Raw genomic sequence first — 16,679 nt, 5'->3', positions numbered from 1 at the left:
GCACTCTTCACCAGTGGGGTATATACTGATTTGGAATAGTGACTTTATATAGCTATATCAAGCATAATCAAACCACAACTGCTCAAATTTGTATGGTACTGAACATCTAAACCTCACATTGCCAAGGATTGCAGTTGATAGGTCTGGTGGACAAACTGAGGGACCTTGTCACATGCATCTTGTGCTGCTGACTTTGTCACAGACAGGCTTTAGCACTCTAGGCAGAACTAAAAAACTATCACTTGGATCACAGCAGATACGTTCAAAAGGTTTTTATTCCCTCCCTCAACTTTAACCATTTTCACAGTGAAACTCCCTGAAACCAGCCTTAAATTAACCATAATTTTTACATGAATTTACAGTATGATTACAGCATTTCAGAAGCCATTTTTTTGTCAATCAATATGAAAATAAATGAAAATAATGAGAGTAATGCATAGAGGTTGCCAACAGCGAAGATGACATTTCAATTCTCCACATCTTGCATAATAATTACCTTAAAATAATATCTTGAAGAAGAAGTCTTATCACACTCATGTGGTACATGATTGTATGAAAATACATTAATGAAAAAAAAAAAAAAAAAAGAGAGGAAACTAAAACAAAATCAAACAAACGTTAAGGTGGGAGTGGAACAAGGCACAAAAGTTGATGATGAATAACTATCTTAGTTTTTTCCTCCTTATTTCTATAATAAAAATAAAGTCTATTTAAAACGTAAATAACCAAGTAAAACTTGGTCGTAAGTCCCTAATCAGCTACTATCAGAACACAGTAATCTGGGGCACTCAAGTTTGCTGATATTGTACAGCACATATACAGTACAAGCTAGTGACTAAGGTCACATCCATGACCACCCCATGAAGGCTCTCTCAGTGGTCTCCATTAACAACAAGTTCTTTATTTGCTGCTCGGCTAATAACAGCATCCATTTCTTCTTGAGTGGTAGACTCCTTGTGCTGTACTAAGTCTTTATCTCCAGCAGTAACACCCCAGTTGTCTGGCTTGGACATACTAGAAGAGAATGGCCGACCACCTGATGGATTAAGATTCTCCCAATAGGATCTCCGTGCCCTATAAGTAAACCAAAGTAGAATTAAATTACTACTAAATGGTATTGATTGTACCTACTGCTGAAATTTTCTCAACTCAATGAAGAATATTTTTTTTTCCCTAACTTTTCCCAACAATTAGCCAAGTCTTGCAGTGTGTATAAGTTACATACAAGTAATTTATGTAAATAGTTAAGTAAATTTGGTAGGCTAAAGTGTCCATCAATCTATAGCCATACAATCTCAACCTAACCTGTACCTCTTTGTAACTTGAGGTAAACTTGAGGTAGGTCTTTTCTTTCCCTGGTTCTGGCTTTTAACACACTTCATTGGAAAGTGCATTGTATGCAAAGCTTCAAAAAGATGGGTATGTTGTTTTTGTGTGTAAGATTCAGTTTTAATGAATTTCCTTTATTCTTACCTGGCTCGAACCCATGGTTTGGTGTGCAATCTCAGTCCCTCTCCCCAGGGCCCATGTTTTTCACTGGCTTTTGGAAGTTTTCCCCTTTCCTTGGCCAACTAAATAACAAAAGAAATAAATTAATTAATTACTGTTGACATTTAACTGGTGTTTTCAGTCTCTGGAATTTATATAACAAATCACAACCCTGATAGCCAATCCCATTGATCTAAACATCTTCCAGTAAGGAGAACAAAAATTTAGAGATCAAACCTCTTCTGCCACTGCCCTAGTGTGATAGGGCTCAATTCCACAACAACCACCAATGTAACGGATTCCAGCATTGTATGCATCTCGAGCAAACTTGTGAGCATCCCATCTTGTCATGAGTCTGGGCTCTAGAGCTGTTCAAACATTAAGTGTTGTTGGTGGTCAATGCCTTACTTAACTGTTCCTGTAGTTGTTCAGTAATGTAGAACAGAGCTCAATATTGTATGCCGTCTAGCAGCCAACCCTTGCCTCTGATAATAAAAAGCCTTGACCTTACACCAGCTCACACCTACCAGCCAGTTTGGTGTGTATTGACAAAACAGCCCCTGTCATAGCATTGACTGACACATCTTTATAAGAGCAGAAAAGGAAAATGGTTTAAACCATTCCAAAAGGAGCAATGTCTTTGTTACTTATCATACTTCCTCTCTAACTGAGAATTTAAGAAAGAGTGAACCTGAGAAAAGACTGCAACAACTCTTTGGGAATTCCCAATAAGTCCTGACATGTGTCTTTGAATATAGGTGGGTCCTCCACAAGAAAAATATCATGCCTTAGATCATCATTCTGGTGTACAAGAGAGTTAACAGTCTTAACAACTAAGTAATTACCAAAAGGAAATTCTGGAAGATCAATGAATCCCTGTTTGCCAGCATCTGGGGTTAAGTATCCGAGAGGCTGCACCATCAAATGTTTCTTAATCCCAGCTGCATCAAGTGCTTCTTTCATCAAGCGACATGCTTCAATACATTCATCAGGTCCAAAATGACAATTGATCCCAATAATATCAGCACCTGGTATTTCAAAGCAGGAAATTATTTATCATGAGCAAACAGATTGTTGTCAGTGTTAACTAAGGAAAAAGTAGGTCCAGAAAAAGATCAAGTCAGCTTGACTTGCAATTTACAATCAAATTAGCTCTGGCATTGTTTCTATGGTGGATATTTTTTTTTCAGCATTTTAAAACAATCTAATGAAGATGACTGAATTCTTCACAACATTTGAACAGATCTTGTTCATTTGGTGCAATTATAATTGCATGTAAAACTGGGAATGTGGAACTTTTTTGCATAGGGAACAAATATCTGCATTGTTATTCTGTACTTTTTTTAGACATTTGACTATAGCATGCCTACAAAAATGCAAAAATTGCTGCTTGGACATGTTTGGAAATTCAAGTTTTTGAGTATCAACAAGGTCATGTTTACACTGTCAGTAAGAATTACAAAGAGATCTATAAAAATTACTAATCAAGTCTTAAATCTAAGAGTGAATGAACTGTTTGAAGTTAACTAACTGTAACAAAGTAGAGGAACAGCAACTTTTGGTTCTTCCTGAACAGTACCACAACTTGCAGTTATGTTGACAATTACTTTTAGTGCAAAATATCCTTGAATCACTACACTCTATACCTGCATGAGCCAAGCGCACTGCACATTCCCCAGTAGGAATGCCGTGCAAATCTCCTTGGGGCCCAATGCACAATGAAACGGCAGTAGGTTTGCCTGTGGCTTTACACGACTCCACTGCCCATTCTGCTTCTTCCACATGTTCATAATACTAAGAACAATTTTACAATAACATTTCATGCCTTAGGAAATCATCATGTTTGAATCATGTTTGCATAGCACAAAACCAAGGTTTTACAATAGGAGCCAGCAATGGGCAAAATTCGCTATCTATGTCGAGCGAAATTGCCTCCTACTTCCTCTGAAATTTGCATCACTGAAGTCAAAATTGAACTTACTTTAGCCATCTGTATTGCAATTTGTGCTATCTACTTAGAAACTCAATGAAACCCTCAACAAAACCACAGGAGCAATAAAGATATTAATTTTTTTTTAAATTTGAGATTTGAGTTTACAGTTATAGCATTGTATTCAATAAAAATCATGAAAGTAATCCTTTTTGGGTTCAATTTAAATTAAAGACATAGGTATAAACAAAATTAAAACCCATCAGTTTCATTTTTGCATCCATTTTAATTCACTAATTGTGAACTTAATGGATTAATTGTTCTACTTGTGATCCGTTTCTTATTGAAGAATCCACAGTCATATTTCTTTCAAAAATACCCTTGAATGTTAAGTTTACCTCTGCAAGTAGAAAGTCCACATCATTTTTCAGGAAAATTTCTATTTGTTTCTCAAATTCTCTCTGACAAGCTTCTTTTCCTTTGCCACTTAAGTATGTTGGTGTTTGACAAACACCTCCGCACACCAAAGCATCTCCTTCGTTAGCTACTTCAAAGGCAATGTCACATGCTGCTTGATTGATGGCTTGGCACTAGCAAGTGGAGAGAAATTTCAGCCATAGTTATTAACCACAGGGGGTATATTTATTTTCCCCTCACATGGTTATCAGGTTGTCACATGGTTGGAGGTTGGTGATGAGTTTTACCACTAGAATTAGAGGAACATCAAAGTGGGGAAACCAGCCAATTCATGTTGACAAGGTTCAAATGTATCTATTGCTTGCTATTACCTTGTGCTGTTTCAGTTTAATCAGTAAAATAACATCAGCAAATGTGCAAGGTCTTCCTACCTCAATCTCCATTTTGGGCTTTGTACTTTGTTAGAGGTTTTTAACTATCTCCGAGAGGGATGGCCCTCCATCATAAACAACTTCAACTATATCACTTCCATCACCTTACAGATCTTAGTAATAAGCCTGAAGATAATAGTTGAGCAGAAATGCTTGAGGTGATGGACCCTCTTCAACAGCCACTATTTTACTATGAATTGCATGCTCACTCTACTGGAGCTGATAATAATTACATTGATGAAGCAAAAAGTGTGAAAAGTTAATTTTTTTGGAGAATCATTTGCCACAGTTGTGACTAACCAACCTAAATGTACAAAATGTTATGCTTAGTGCACAACCCAACCATTTAAGAGGTCAGTATCTCTTACAACCACTGGATAAGGATTAAAGTGGTTACAGAAAGGTGCCCTTCCTCAGGCAGGTGCAGTTATCTTAGGGAGCCCTCAAAACACCACAATCCCCCAAGCATGATAATTACCCACAATATAACTTACTCCTATTTGTGCAGCAGTGTTTCCGCGATTCCCAAGTTTGTCATCGCTAGCATAGAATGTGAATGTTTGCATAACATCAGCTCCAGCACGTAGAAATTCCCTGTGAAGTTCTTTAACTGTGAAACAGAATACAAAGCAATAAAAATAGTTTGAAATTTTTCAAACTAGCTGCTCTTCTACTTTTCACTTATACCTAATCAAGGCCTAAAAGCCATTTATGACAATCAGAAAAATATTTCTGAACTAACCGGTAGTTAGAGCAATCTCTTATGTGGAATTGTTCAAGCAGAAAAGAGAGGGGCTAGCAATGCAAACAATTTCATTTGAACATTGAGCATTACTTTATTTTTAAATTTTGGTCTCAATCATTGGATGGGCGGGAACTAGGCTGATGGGATACCAGGGAGTGGCAGGTTTGTTTCAAAGACTTCCTTAGAGCAATGATTAGCATTGAGTCCACATTATTATGCAAAAATGATTGTTAAAAAAAAATAAATAGAAATAAAAACGGGCGGAATAGTTAAAACGTCCTCAGGGAACTAACCGAAACCGGACTGGAATAACCGGTTTTTTGAATGAATAGTGTTTCACGCCACGTCTACAACCGGTGGGCTATCTATGTCGCTCTCAACCAATTTGCCTTTGTTAAAACATCGAATTTAACGAATTGCGCTTAACGTTCTATAATGTCGTTTGAGCCAAAAAATTTATTAAAATCGGTACGCGAAGCTTCCTTTGTTCACGTGTGCGTGACTTTGTTTAATACTAGTATTGTTTTGATTTTCTCGTAAACTAGCTATCCTGTCCAAGAAAATGACATACTTGAACGCATTTGTTGTGAATTCGAATAACTATGACAACCTTTACGATTACCACAACTCCATTAGAGTTTTACTTGCTTGATCTTGTTTTGTTGTTCATCTGAACTTGTGTAACCTTAAAACACGTTATGGATATGAGGTGCCTTCCGCATAATCACGCTACACGAGGTATTTTCATTGCGTAATCGTAAAAATAGCGAGGAATCTAGAGGAACATAATTTCACATGTAAAGTCATCTTATCTAGCATGTAAATGCGAACGTACGATGCGTTTCTTAACCTGTAATTTTCTCACTACCCTTTGTTTCCTAAGATCATTCACAAACCAAAACAAAAGACGATGCGAAACCGCCTAATTCGGGATGAACAAGAGATTAGAAAGTCCCTAACTTAAATCTTTTACCTGCCGAAGGATATTCTACATTCACTTCTGGCGTCCAAGGACCAGCTCGGACATAGCCTCGTTTTTCCAGTGCAAATACAAAACCACCATCACCAATCACAACTTCACCTGCGTCAAGTCTTTCAAGAATGCCACGTTTCTAGTTGGTCATGATATTGGATTAGTTTAAAACATCAGTTACTAAACTCAAAAGATAACAGAGAGAAGGTGTCTTACCGGTGCCATTTTTCTGTCGTGAACGCAATAAGAAGAGGGCGGATAGATTATGGGTCTTCTTCCAATTTGTTGTATTCAAACTTACTACGTGCGTGAAAAAAAATTGTGTTTATAAACAGGAACACCCGGCAGCTCGTTTTACTCGTATTTGTCCCGTTTGAAACCGGTCGATGTAAAAGTCGCACTCCAATTGGCTCAAACTACCCGCCAAAACCTGCGTCATCGAGTTTGGCTTGCGTAGCTGGATGGACAAGGATTTAAGGATTTATCAATGAATGGAGAAACTCGTGATCTCTTGCGTGTTTATTTCTTGTGTGTTTATTTCTTGTAGTCACTTTACAAATTAATTGGATTTAACTCTTTGACTAACCTCTGAAACGTTTTGGTTATTACATGAAATGTTCATCCAGCTTCTTCAGCCACTATAGTGCACTATTACACAACCTGACCTTCAAATTCGCTCCTTCTACATTGTCTTTCTCGTGATGGATTTTGACACAGAAGTCCATTGAGAACCTGACACGGCTTAGTTTCCTTTATTGTCTCAACATGTGAAAAGTACTACATCTTAACGATTCAATCCGACTAATTACTGTGGTTTTCGTTGTGTTTTGCTTTTCAAGTTTTTCATTAAAGTTTACCCGTGCAGCTCAATGATCATCCTGCACAAAGAGACCTCTTTCGGGATCTATTGCAAAAAATGACGAGCGAGGACGCAATCTAATTCATCGTCGAACTTTACCCGTGCAGAATCTTCGAGAACTTTTTTTTTACATCATTATTTAAATAAGTATTTTGACCTGTGCCTTGCACAGATGTTATAATTTCGTCGTGCATAGCTTGAGTGCAACTGAACATACCAGTCACAGCTGGTTTACACGATGCTTTCAAATTATTATTCCTGTTAACTTGAAGAACAGACGGACTTATTAAAACTCGTCACGTCGTTGAGTTGGTGGAAGCGTCGGGCTCGAGTTCATCATGTGCGTGACTGGTTAACGCAAGTGACTCGCTCTCCGCGCAGGCATGAAGACGAATTTCAAAAATGAACATCAGCTTTGTTTTAGAGGCTAGACTTTACCTGCTTTCCACTCAGGTAAAATTCATCCAGAGGTATCAGCGTTTGAAAATTCCACAAATAAATTCATAAATTTAGGAAACGGTTCAACAATGATAATAACAATGATATTTACAATTTTATTCATCATTCAGCATTTAGAGTTTTTGACAAATACTATTTAGAAATTAATTTCAACATTTTAACTAAGAAAAGATTCACACATGACATTATTAAATACAGGGAACTTGCCAAATTTAAATGATAATACTATACAGAAGCAAAGAGAAATGGGAAACTTACTTAAAGAAAGTCTCAGATAGTATTGTTAAAAAATAACGCGTTAGACAGATTTGACATATCCTTCCAAAAGAACAAAATTAATAACAAACAATGTTATTAAATTTTATGTACAGCTAGAGAAAAAATGTTGAATTTCTACAATAATCCAAGCCCTAGAGAATCAATTTCCACCGGCGGCAGTTCAATATCCGAAAGGCTGAAGGAATCAAATTGAGGAGTTAAGGAATCCAGGTCTCTTTCGAACGGGAGTGAGTCACGAGTGTTATCTAAAAAATACAGAACGTGTCATCAGTTAAGATATGTGCAAGTTTGTTACAACGCAACTCAAACTCTTGTACCCATCTCATGAAGTACTATCAAGAGTCATAAGGTTGGTTAACTTTTAGGCAAGAAGCCATGCCCAGGCTGTGTAGAAGCTCCTCCCTTTGAGTTTCAAGCCATGTTTTCTTTCTGTTTTTTTCTGTAGTGTGACTTCTATAACCCATCACACCTGTGGTTTGCTAGTCTTGCACCAAAATTCTTGTAATGACAAGATTCCATGTTATTATTGGTAACCTGGCTTATTTTTCTTTAAGGTAACTACAAGTGAGGGAGAGGGGGAGGCAGGAGTAGGTTGGTGGAGAAGTAATTTTGGACCTCCCAATTAAAAATTCTGAATCCACCTTTGTTCTGCAATGTAAGATCATGTCAGCTAGCATGGTCACTGGCTCCCTGCCAGACAATGTCTATAGCTAAGCAAGCAAGCTCTAAGGGTAACATCAAGGACATCCTCAAATCAAATTTTATAATTTTTTTTAACTAAGTTTGAACTCAGATGCTGTCATCAAGGTGCTTTTTAAAGTTTTCAGATGATACCACTTAATCTGAGGAGTCTATTAGTGCTGATGATTTTTTTAAAGCTCTCAATTATCAGACTTGAAACCTTGAAAAGCCAAAATCATTATAGTAACAGATGGAGTGACACAAGCTCTCACAGAGTAAGGTTATCTGAGTGTTCTAGCAAATAACAAAAATACAATACAAAAAAAGTCTTTGGTACCTGTTGTTGGTCTTTTGTAATCATCAAAGTGGAAAGAATCTGCTGCGTTGTCTTCAGCATCACAATCAGTGGAATAAGTGGGTTGAAACTGACAGCCATAATAAAGAGCTCCAACATTCTTCAAAATTGTTGAAATATAGTTTGACCTTAGAAGGACACCATCTAATGGGAATGAGAAATGATAATGTATGTTTTATGCGCCATTTTTTTTATTGTTAGTATTTAAGGGTTTTCTATTTCTAAAAACTTGACGCAAATTAAATTAAGGTTCTAAAATTTATAATAATAAAGAGAAAAAATATACAGAATTCATGGCACAAAACAATTCCACATAGCTACACTAAGACGACTACAATGGTACAAGTAGTATATTAAATTGCAAAAAAAACAAAATAAAATAATTGAAAAAATAACACTATGGGTACTATGGGTTTAAGAAACAATGTCACATGTAAAAAGTAATTGCAAATACAATATAAAAGTTTTTTCTATCTTTTTTCGTGTTTAGTTATCTTATTTTGTTTTGCTGTTATTTGGTTTTGTTGAATAAGGTTCACCAAGGAAAAATATTGAATTAAACAATTACAAAAACCGAAGTTCAAAACTGGATCTGGTTGTTACAATAGGGCCAGTATTTTACATTTTTAGTTTCATGGAAGGTTAAATTGAAGTTCAGTACAAGGCACATTCACAATTTAGTGTAATGTATAATTTAGCAAACACAAACTTTGTCAACAGATTTCCAGACGATTTTTTTACATGGTACTGATCATATGATAACACTCAAGCATTCATCTTCTTGGTAGGCTGTTTTTGAAAGTGTATGTGAAATGTGAGAAAAGTGTACTTCCTTGGATGACCCATATTGCTAATTTGTTTCTAACTTTTTAAACTTCAAATATAGACGGTCATTTCTATCTCCACATTGACTTTAAATCTATGTGGATGTTGTACATTTAGTTTTTGTTTCTTTTAAATTTAGCAAAAATAAAGTTGCAGTACCTTGCAAGGAAAAGATACTAAGTGGTAAGCACCCCTCCTTTTTAAGGAGGTATGGTAATAGAACATACTCCTGTACCTGTGTCAGTAAATGGATACATCACTTCTCCTTCAGTCAAGTCTTGATCCTCTTTTGTTCTTGGTTTCATTGCTGTCTTTGTTTGAGTTGCAGTTTTCTGTTTGCTACTTTGTTTTATACCAGCAGAGCTAATTTGTTGCAAGAGTGGTTTTCCTTTGGCCGATGGTGTTCGGGTATGATCTAGAAAAATCTTTGTTGTTGTTGGCGTCTTTCCAATCAGCTTGTTTGGTTTCAAAGCAAGTCCTTTTCTTGAATTTGAAGCAGCTGGTTTTAGAGTGTTCCCTACATCTCCCAGAGCACGTCTTGGAGTGGTTAAGGGAACATTGCTGGACTTAAAGGATTTTGCAGCTCCAAATTTTCTCCCTGTGTAATAAAGTAATTGCAAAATTATTGTATGTTATTCCATTGTCTCGATCTAAATGCATGACAGTAACAGACTGGTCCTTCCCATAAATCTATCAATAGTTAACTGGGGGTACTGTTACTTATATGAAAAACAACCTCTAAGAGTGACTAGCATTTCATTTGTCCTCACAATACCACTCCTGAATCACTCACTAAGTTCAAAAGAATAAAATAAATTATCACTAACAAAGGAACTGCTTTTGATTGTTAAAGAAATTCTCCTTATCAGCCCCTAAGAAGATTTAGAGAGAATAGTATGGAGGATATGCATACTGATGGTAGGTCGTAAAGGATTAAAGTAGCTACAATGAGTAAACTATATAATCTGAGTAAAGGCGAGAAAGTCTATAAACATTTCCACTCGAGCTTGGTTTTCGTTTTATTATCGGTAACTTGTACTTTTAAACAAAAAATTTTTCTATTAAATGTTCTTCCCAATGATTTTTCACATACCACTGGAGATCAAACTTAAGACATAAAAATTTTAGACAAAGGAGTTGCTGAAGTTATACCTGACGCATTTCCCCCTTTGAAGTTCAGGGGGTTCGGATTTTCTTGATCGACATGCGGCCTCAAAACTGCTTCTGTTGCCATTGATAGCTTCACCGTTAAATAATGCAGCAGCTTTATACAAGGTAGTATCAGAGATTATTTCAAATTCGCTTGAAGTATAATTCACTTCCTACCGTAGGTCACTCAAACACTGTAGTATTTTCAAAGATGGCGGTTTTTTTGTAGCAGCATCTCACGTGACGTACTATAGCCAATTAAGATTTAGTTACCATGCTCCTAGCGGAGAAATCATATTAAACATGGCTGCCGGGGTCACAGATGGCAATATTTTGTACGATTACTTCATTCACGCAGAGTGGTCCCTTGGAGGAGAAATTTTGGTTAGTTTTAATTTTTTTAGTGCTTGGGAATGTCTAGAATTTTTTTGTATCTGTTTTGAAAGACTTGCTTTCGTGCTTGCGTAGTGGCGAGGTCAACTTATTACGTGGCATCGTAGCCAGCTTTCTTACGCTCTCGAGGTTATAGACTTTTAATTTGATGTACTCAAGACTTTCAAGATAGATATTATACATCCAAATTCTCTCTTATTTGTAGGCTTCTTTCCATGAGTTCGATGGAAAACTGTATGGCCAAGTTTCTGTTTCGATTCATTTCTGATGATGAATTGAATTAAATGAAGTCAAAATAAATAATTATCTTGGTTGCTGTCTTGGAATGTGGTCACATTTTCAGCTGTGTTATAGTTCTCCACATTAATATTTATTAATTAGCATAACTGGTGTCAGATCCGAATTTAGTGGCTTTTTGCCATATTGATTTTCTTGTTAAAGCTCAAAATGCGATCTAGACTCGCAGCATGGCACATAACAGCTGTAAAACTGAAAGAAAGAACTGCAACCCTGGACAGATGAGTTCCTGTCTTCTGATAATATTTACTTGCTTTCCATGTAGCTTGGAAAAGCGTTGCATGCACAATATATTGTTAACTTCTGTAATGATATCATAAATTATCAGAACCAAGGTCTGGAGTTATCCGCTGAAGGCCAGAAAGGCTGAGGCAGATAACTCAGACATGAGGTTTGATAATTCATGAAACCATGCCAAAATGGAATTCAGTAATTATTTGTTAATTATTTTATTATACATTTTTTAAACAATCTGCAAAAGAAGACTCTTATCTCTGAGTTTGCCAGAGAATGAGAACACTAGATGGATAAGAGGCTTGGAAACTAGGCAGACCATGAAGTCAACATGATATATACATTATCTGCTGCAGATATTCAAATTGGGTCTTCATGTGAACTTCACACAGTATTTTATAATGATTGAATACTCTCAACCAATCAGATTTTTCATAGAAAGTCAACTGTGTAATAACCCAGCTTATCAGATCATGTGTTACAGTTTGATAACAAAACATTTGGAAAATACCCATAAACCACTCTGGAATCTTTTTGTCTTTAAACCTGGATACCATTTACTTGTAGTAAACTTGAATAGTAGGTCTACCTTAGAAATCTTGAACTCATTATGTCTTGAGAAAAATTAATGGTTAAAACTTAGATGATCCAGTCAATAAAGTATAAGAGGGTTATAACTTTTCAATTTTTCTTTCAGAACAAGACTGGGTTTGATATTGGTCAGTTGAGAGGATCACTGCCGAAGAAGTTTTTGACAGTTGCACAAAGTATGAATGTTTTACCAATTATTTTGTATGAGTTAGGCAATATATAACTGTCACAGTATTTTTTGTCAGAGAATCATACATGAGCAGCATAGTGAATAGTGTGCTTATTATTGTTAAAATAGAGAAAATTGATGTTTCACCTCGTATGACTATTACCCGAAGATACTCATAATTAAGACAGTTACCCAGATACTATAATGAAGATTCTGTAGCCTGATGGCTGGCTTGTTAAGAGAAACCCCTGCCAGGGTCATTGCGATGTTGTTCAGAGTTTTTTTAGTAACCATTCATAAAGAACAGTAGCTAACAGGAAACGCATGACAGGAAATACTTAGCAGTTAGTTGGCAGATAAGGAGTTTTTCTTTTCTTTTTCTTCAGTTTTTCAATTTCATTTGGAAGTTTAGAAGAATGATTTAGGTACACCTTCATGATATTAACCTAATTTGTTGCATGAATTACTTGCACCTTTGGAGTATAGGACAAGTTGAAATGGTGATTATCTTTTCTACTTTACTCTAGATTCCTTTTGGTGGTTGGTGAGAGGCATTCAGTACACTGTTAGGTAATGAATACATATATCTTATTAGATGTTTCGATGTGTAGTACTGCTGAGTTTGTTTACAAGTTGTGCCGTATTTCGATGAGCCCATAGGGTTACATCAAAATACTTAACAAACTGATTAAACAGGACAGTTTTCTACAGTACTAAATAACCAACTGTCCAAATAACCATACAATATTACAAGATATTTGTACTCTTTTCACACATTATTTGTACTCTACTTTGTGCATTTGGATAACAATGTGTTTTATTTGATACAGAATAATGCATTGATTTAAAAGATAGCTCTTACTAAAAAATTACAAGTACATGCTTAAAAAATCTTTCCAAAAAATTTTGCAAAACTTAAACTCATAATCAACTAGGAACTAATAATTTAGTAAAAAACCATTATAGACTACAACAGTTGAGCAGGTATGTCAACACTGTATTCAATTTCAGTGGGAGTAATCAGATATTTGGCCTTCCAACACAGCTGTACAAAATTGTAAACAATTCACTTGGCTGGCAGTTTGCCCTCTCCAGGTAAACTATATATTTTTCATTAAGTGAACATGCTCTTAATAATTTTCTTCTATATTGCAAATAAATTTATTTGGTCAATTCTTTTCTGGAAACTGTTAATTTTAGCTATAGATGTTGTTTTGCAAACAAGTGATAAAAATAATAAAACTTATCAGGAAGAAGTTATTATCTTAATCTAATACCAAATTTTGTAACTAAGTTACAAGAAATGACTATCAGCTAGATGGGAGAATTAACAACCAGATCTTGGGAGTTGAAGAGTTAAGACTCGAATTCAAAGAGAACTTTTAGCTCTTAGTCAAAATTAAGTACAACCCTAAATAATTTTGCATGTATAATTTTCTTAATTGTATTTTATTTAGTGATGGAAAGCTCCTTGCAGTACTTCAAGAAAGTTGCATTGAGATTAGGTAACTTTTGTCTATTTTCCAAGGTTACCTAGTTTTTAGGTTTACAGTTTGAGTGACAAAAGATTGCTAGTACAAACACTAAGTAACTGAGATGAATCAGGTCAATTAATATTTATACAATTGGCTCCATGTAAATGAGACTTCAAAGTATCTTTAATTTTTGACTTCAATTAATGGCTTTTAACCCTTTAATTCATCATGAGTGACCAAGAGAGAAGTTCTCCTTACAATATCAATATAACATCAAGCAATCAAGAATAGAGAATAGAGAAAAATATCAGTTAGGGGCTCATTAGTTGATCCAATACCAAATTCTCTGCTATAATATCACAAGAATTGTATGGCAAACAGTGGGGAGAATCACTAATGAGATCTTTGGAGTGAAAGGTTAATGGAGGGCAACTATTTAATCACTTACTATGAATATTTTCATACACAGGTCATTTGTAGACAACTTTGAATCAGTTATTGCAAAATGTACAGGTAGGTATACCATTTGCCAACCTTTCATTCAGAAGCTGTGGATGTAAGTTGCTGCAAGTAACTTGCTACAACTCCTTACCAGTTTTTTCTCTTTCTCATTCATTTACCATCCCTAATATGAATATTTTTGCTGAAGTTTCAGTACAATTACATGGAAAGTTTTATGGGACCTATGTTGAGTTGCTTTCTCTAATCATCAATATAGTTTGTTAAATTTGTTGTAATAATTATACAGCTGTAGGTGAGAACTGAAAAATAAAACTCCAATAGCCAGCAATTCAAATATGGGGGATATTTTTTTGCTGATTTATGAGACACCTTAAGTGCTGCAGGGAGCCATCTGGGGATTTTTGCTGATTGCTGCAACTAGGGTATAAAACTGCTTTGCCTCATCTTGGCTGTGGCCAACTGTGCACTAAATGTTTTAATTTCATTTTTTCAGTTGAAGAAGACAACTGTCCACAATGGAGAAAGCTGGCTTGGAGTCAAGATTGTTCTATGTTAGCTTTATCATACAGGTGGATAAAAATTTTTCTCCTGAGAACTTTTTCCTATGACAATAATCATCCACATACTAGTCTATGATGCACCCTTTCCCACCTCCTGGGAAACAATAATAAATAAATGTGCTCACACCTCTCTTTACTTTCTTAAAATTTTTAGATACAAACAAAGAAACTATGACTAATTTCTGTTACCAGTTTTATGGTCTTTATGTTTCCAACACAGTAATTCCATGTGTGTGTGAGAGAGAACAGTTTCTTTTCTGTTAAGGAACTTATAATTGTTGTTTCTATATCCCTGTGTTTACAGAGTTCTCCTTTCTAGCCTAACTTGTTCTTTCAGTCCTACTATTAGACACTTTGTTTAAGTGGAAAATTAAAATTCTCAGTATAAACCAGACCATTCTAAAACCAATTTACTAAAACCAAGTTGTCTCATAATTATCCTCCTACTGACCCAGCACCACAGTTTCCATTGAAACTTTCCACATTTAGACCATTCTACAGTCTGGAAAACCCATACCTATATATGCATTCTTCTTGCAACAAGCATATCACCCTCCCTTCTGTAAGCCTCTTGGTGCATTTGTTACAGATCAAACATTTTCCTCAGTGTAACATTTTTAGCACCTTCTTTGTAAGATTATGATGATAGGGCAGTAAAAAGAAGCCAGAGAAGGAAAAATAAATTAAGCAAAAAAACAAACAAGGAACAATCAAAATCATACTAGTTTGAGAATTTTAAACCTAGACATACATTTTGTTCTATTCAATTGACTTAAGCTAGCAATTAAAAATTGATTTTTTTTGTACAGCTCTAGGGACATAGCAGTTTTTGATCTTTCTGGAGAACTTCTCTTCACAATTCCGAAGGTAACCAACAAAAATTTTGTTTTATATTTTGTAAGTTTGTTTGCCGGTTTGTCAAAGTCATCTATCATTAATTTGGTTTTGTTTATGAGACAAAATCCAATTACTGGCATCATATTTGTCTTCTGTTTTAGACCCTTGGGACCATTCCCTCAGATCTCAGTGATAGCATCACTGGACTTGTTTTTATTGAACATAGACACAGCTCTCAGTGGTAAGCTGTTGATTATGAATTTTGTGATTTGTTATAACATACCATAAATAACATATTGCAAACTTCTGCTCATAGCACCCCCCTCCCCCACTACCACTGGTTATAGGTCCACATACCTGTAACCAAAAAAGTACATCAGATTATAAGCCCCCCCCCCCCCCCCAGACACAACCCCCCTTCCTTTTTAATTAGCTTTTCTTGTTTTGAGAGGTAGGAACTCTGTACTACTCCAACCAGAAAATTTGAACAAATATCATGTAAATTCTTTTTAACTGTCAAGATAAACTCTTAAGGGGAAAGTCTGAACATCCATTTTGTTATGTTCCAGTTCCATATAAGTTGAATTGAACTCAAGTTATTATGATGTTTTGAAGCTTATAAAAAAAAAGCAAATTTAAAACCCATTTTGATCAGCAAATCTATAGATGGTTTTGAAACACTTTTCCCATTCTGGTTTTAAATTGTTTTAGCGTGGGGCTTATGTATGGCAGTTTACAGTACTCTAGAGGTACAAGTGTATAGGAAAGCTTAGGTTGTGGTTCCATTTAATATTTTTTTCTGTGATTCAGATTTCTTTTTAAGATTCAGCCAAATCTAGCTTAGTAAGCAGTTTAAAGTATCACAATTAGGGCTTGATGTCAAGTCAATCCATAGCTTCTACTTTTATTGAAATTTTGGAGGATGTAATGACAGGAAGGAAATTTATTTCCCAGGGCATGCACTTTTGATTGACTAATTTGCTTCAAGTAAAAACATCATTCATAGGTCTGCAGAGCTTTTGGTGATAAATTTCAGTGGTGCCTTGAAGAACTACCTTGTCAGGTATTTC

General features: G+C 35.5%; 3 protein-coding genes across 3 annotated transcripts in view; 1 reads left to right on the top strand and 2 right to left on the bottom strand.

The window, feature by feature from the left end:
• Positions 1 to 257: 257 nt before the first annotated feature.
• Positions 258 to 6,361, bottom strand: LOC131778092 (betaine--homocysteine S-methyltransferase 1). Its single transcript, XM_059094474.2, has 9 exons — positions 6,201 to 6,361; positions 5,985 to 6,123; positions 4,761 to 4,876; positions 3,817 to 4,008; positions 3,135 to 3,282; positions 2,334 to 2,516; positions 1,726 to 1,856; positions 1,474 to 1,571; positions 258 to 1,074 (listed from the first exon to the last, which is right to left on the bottom strand). Exons 1-9 carry the CDS (start codon positions 6,207 to 6,209, stop codon positions 873 to 875), a joined length of 1,218 nt encoding a protein of 405 aa, XP_058950457.1. The 5' UTR covers positions 6,210 to 6,361; the 3' UTR covers positions 258 to 872.
• A 1,014-nt stretch (positions 6,362 to 7,375) lies between these two features.
• Positions 7,376 to 10,795, bottom strand: LOC131778129 (uncharacterized). Its single transcript, XM_059094511.2, has 4 exons — positions 10,595 to 10,795; positions 9,678 to 10,040; positions 8,600 to 8,761; positions 7,376 to 7,826 (listed from the first exon to the last, which is right to left on the bottom strand). The coding sequence occupies exons 1-4, from the start codon at positions 10,674 to 10,676 to the stop codon at positions 7,696 to 7,698; spliced, it is 738 nt and encodes a 245-aa protein (XP_058950494.2). The 5' UTR covers positions 10,677 to 10,795; the 3' UTR covers positions 7,376 to 7,695.
• A 93-nt stretch (positions 10,796 to 10,888) lies between these two features.
• LOC131778097 (NBAS subunit of NRZ tethering complex) overlaps positions 10,889 to 16,679 on the top strand; it is a 44,835-nt gene continuing 39,044 nt past the window's right edge. The window contains exons 1-10 of the mRNA XM_059094480.2: positions 10,889 to 10,975; positions 12,213 to 12,282; positions 12,803 to 12,845; positions 13,287 to 13,370; positions 13,733 to 13,780; positions 14,220 to 14,263; positions 14,706 to 14,781; positions 15,582 to 15,639; positions 15,771 to 15,850; positions 16,616 to 16,672. Coding sequence (XP_058950463.2) covers positions 10,895 to 10,975; positions 12,213 to 12,282; positions 12,803 to 12,845; positions 13,287 to 13,370; positions 13,733 to 13,780; positions 14,220 to 14,263; positions 14,706 to 14,781; positions 15,582 to 15,639; positions 15,771 to 15,850; positions 16,616 to 16,672 — 641 coding nt within the window. The 5' untranslated portion in view covers positions 10,889 to 10,894. The remainder of the gene's footprint in view (positions 10,976 to 12,212; positions 12,283 to 12,802; positions 12,846 to 13,286; positions 13,371 to 13,732; positions 13,781 to 14,219; positions 14,264 to 14,705; positions 14,782 to 15,581; positions 15,640 to 15,770; positions 15,851 to 16,615; positions 16,673 to 16,679) is intronic.

Source organism: Pocillopora verrucosa, chromosome 4 (genome assembly GCF_036669915.1).
Source record: "Pocillopora verrucosa isolate sample1 chromosome 4, ASM3666991v2, whole genome shotgun sequence".
Classification (NCBI taxonomy): domain Eukaryota; kingdom Metazoa; phylum Cnidaria; class Anthozoa; order Scleractinia; family Pocilloporidae; genus Pocillopora; species Pocillopora verrucosa.
Note: the sequence above shows the minus strand (reverse complement) of the source record. Positions and strands in the feature narration are given on the sequence as shown.

What these genes read in the sequence shown, in the direction of transcription:
- LOC131778092 (XM_059094474.2), bottom strand. An exon ending in TGGACTTTCTACTTGCAGAG is followed by an intron (nt 3,283 to 3,816) that starts GTAAACTTAACA and finishes AATTGTTCTTAG; the next exon opens with TATTATGAACATGTGGAAGA. An exon ending in TCTTCCAGAATTTCCTTTTG is followed by an intron (nt 1,857 to 2,333) that starts GTAATTACTTAG and finishes ATGTTTGAACAG; the next exon opens with CTCTAGAGCCCAGACTCATG.
- LOC131778129 (XM_059094511.2), bottom strand. Translation starts at nt 10,676, where the DNA reads ATGGCAACAGAAGCAGTTTTGAGGCCGCATGTCGATCAAGAAAATCCG. An exon ending in CAAAGGGGGAAATGCGTCAG is followed by an intron (nt 10,041 to 10,594) that starts GTATAACTTCAG and finishes TTTATTACACAG; the next exon opens with GGAGAAAATTTGGAGCTGCA. An exon ending in TTACAAAAGACCAACAACAG is followed by an intron (nt 7,827 to 8,599) that starts GTACCAAAGACT and finishes TGTATTTTTTAG; the next exon opens with ATAACACTCGTGACTCACTC.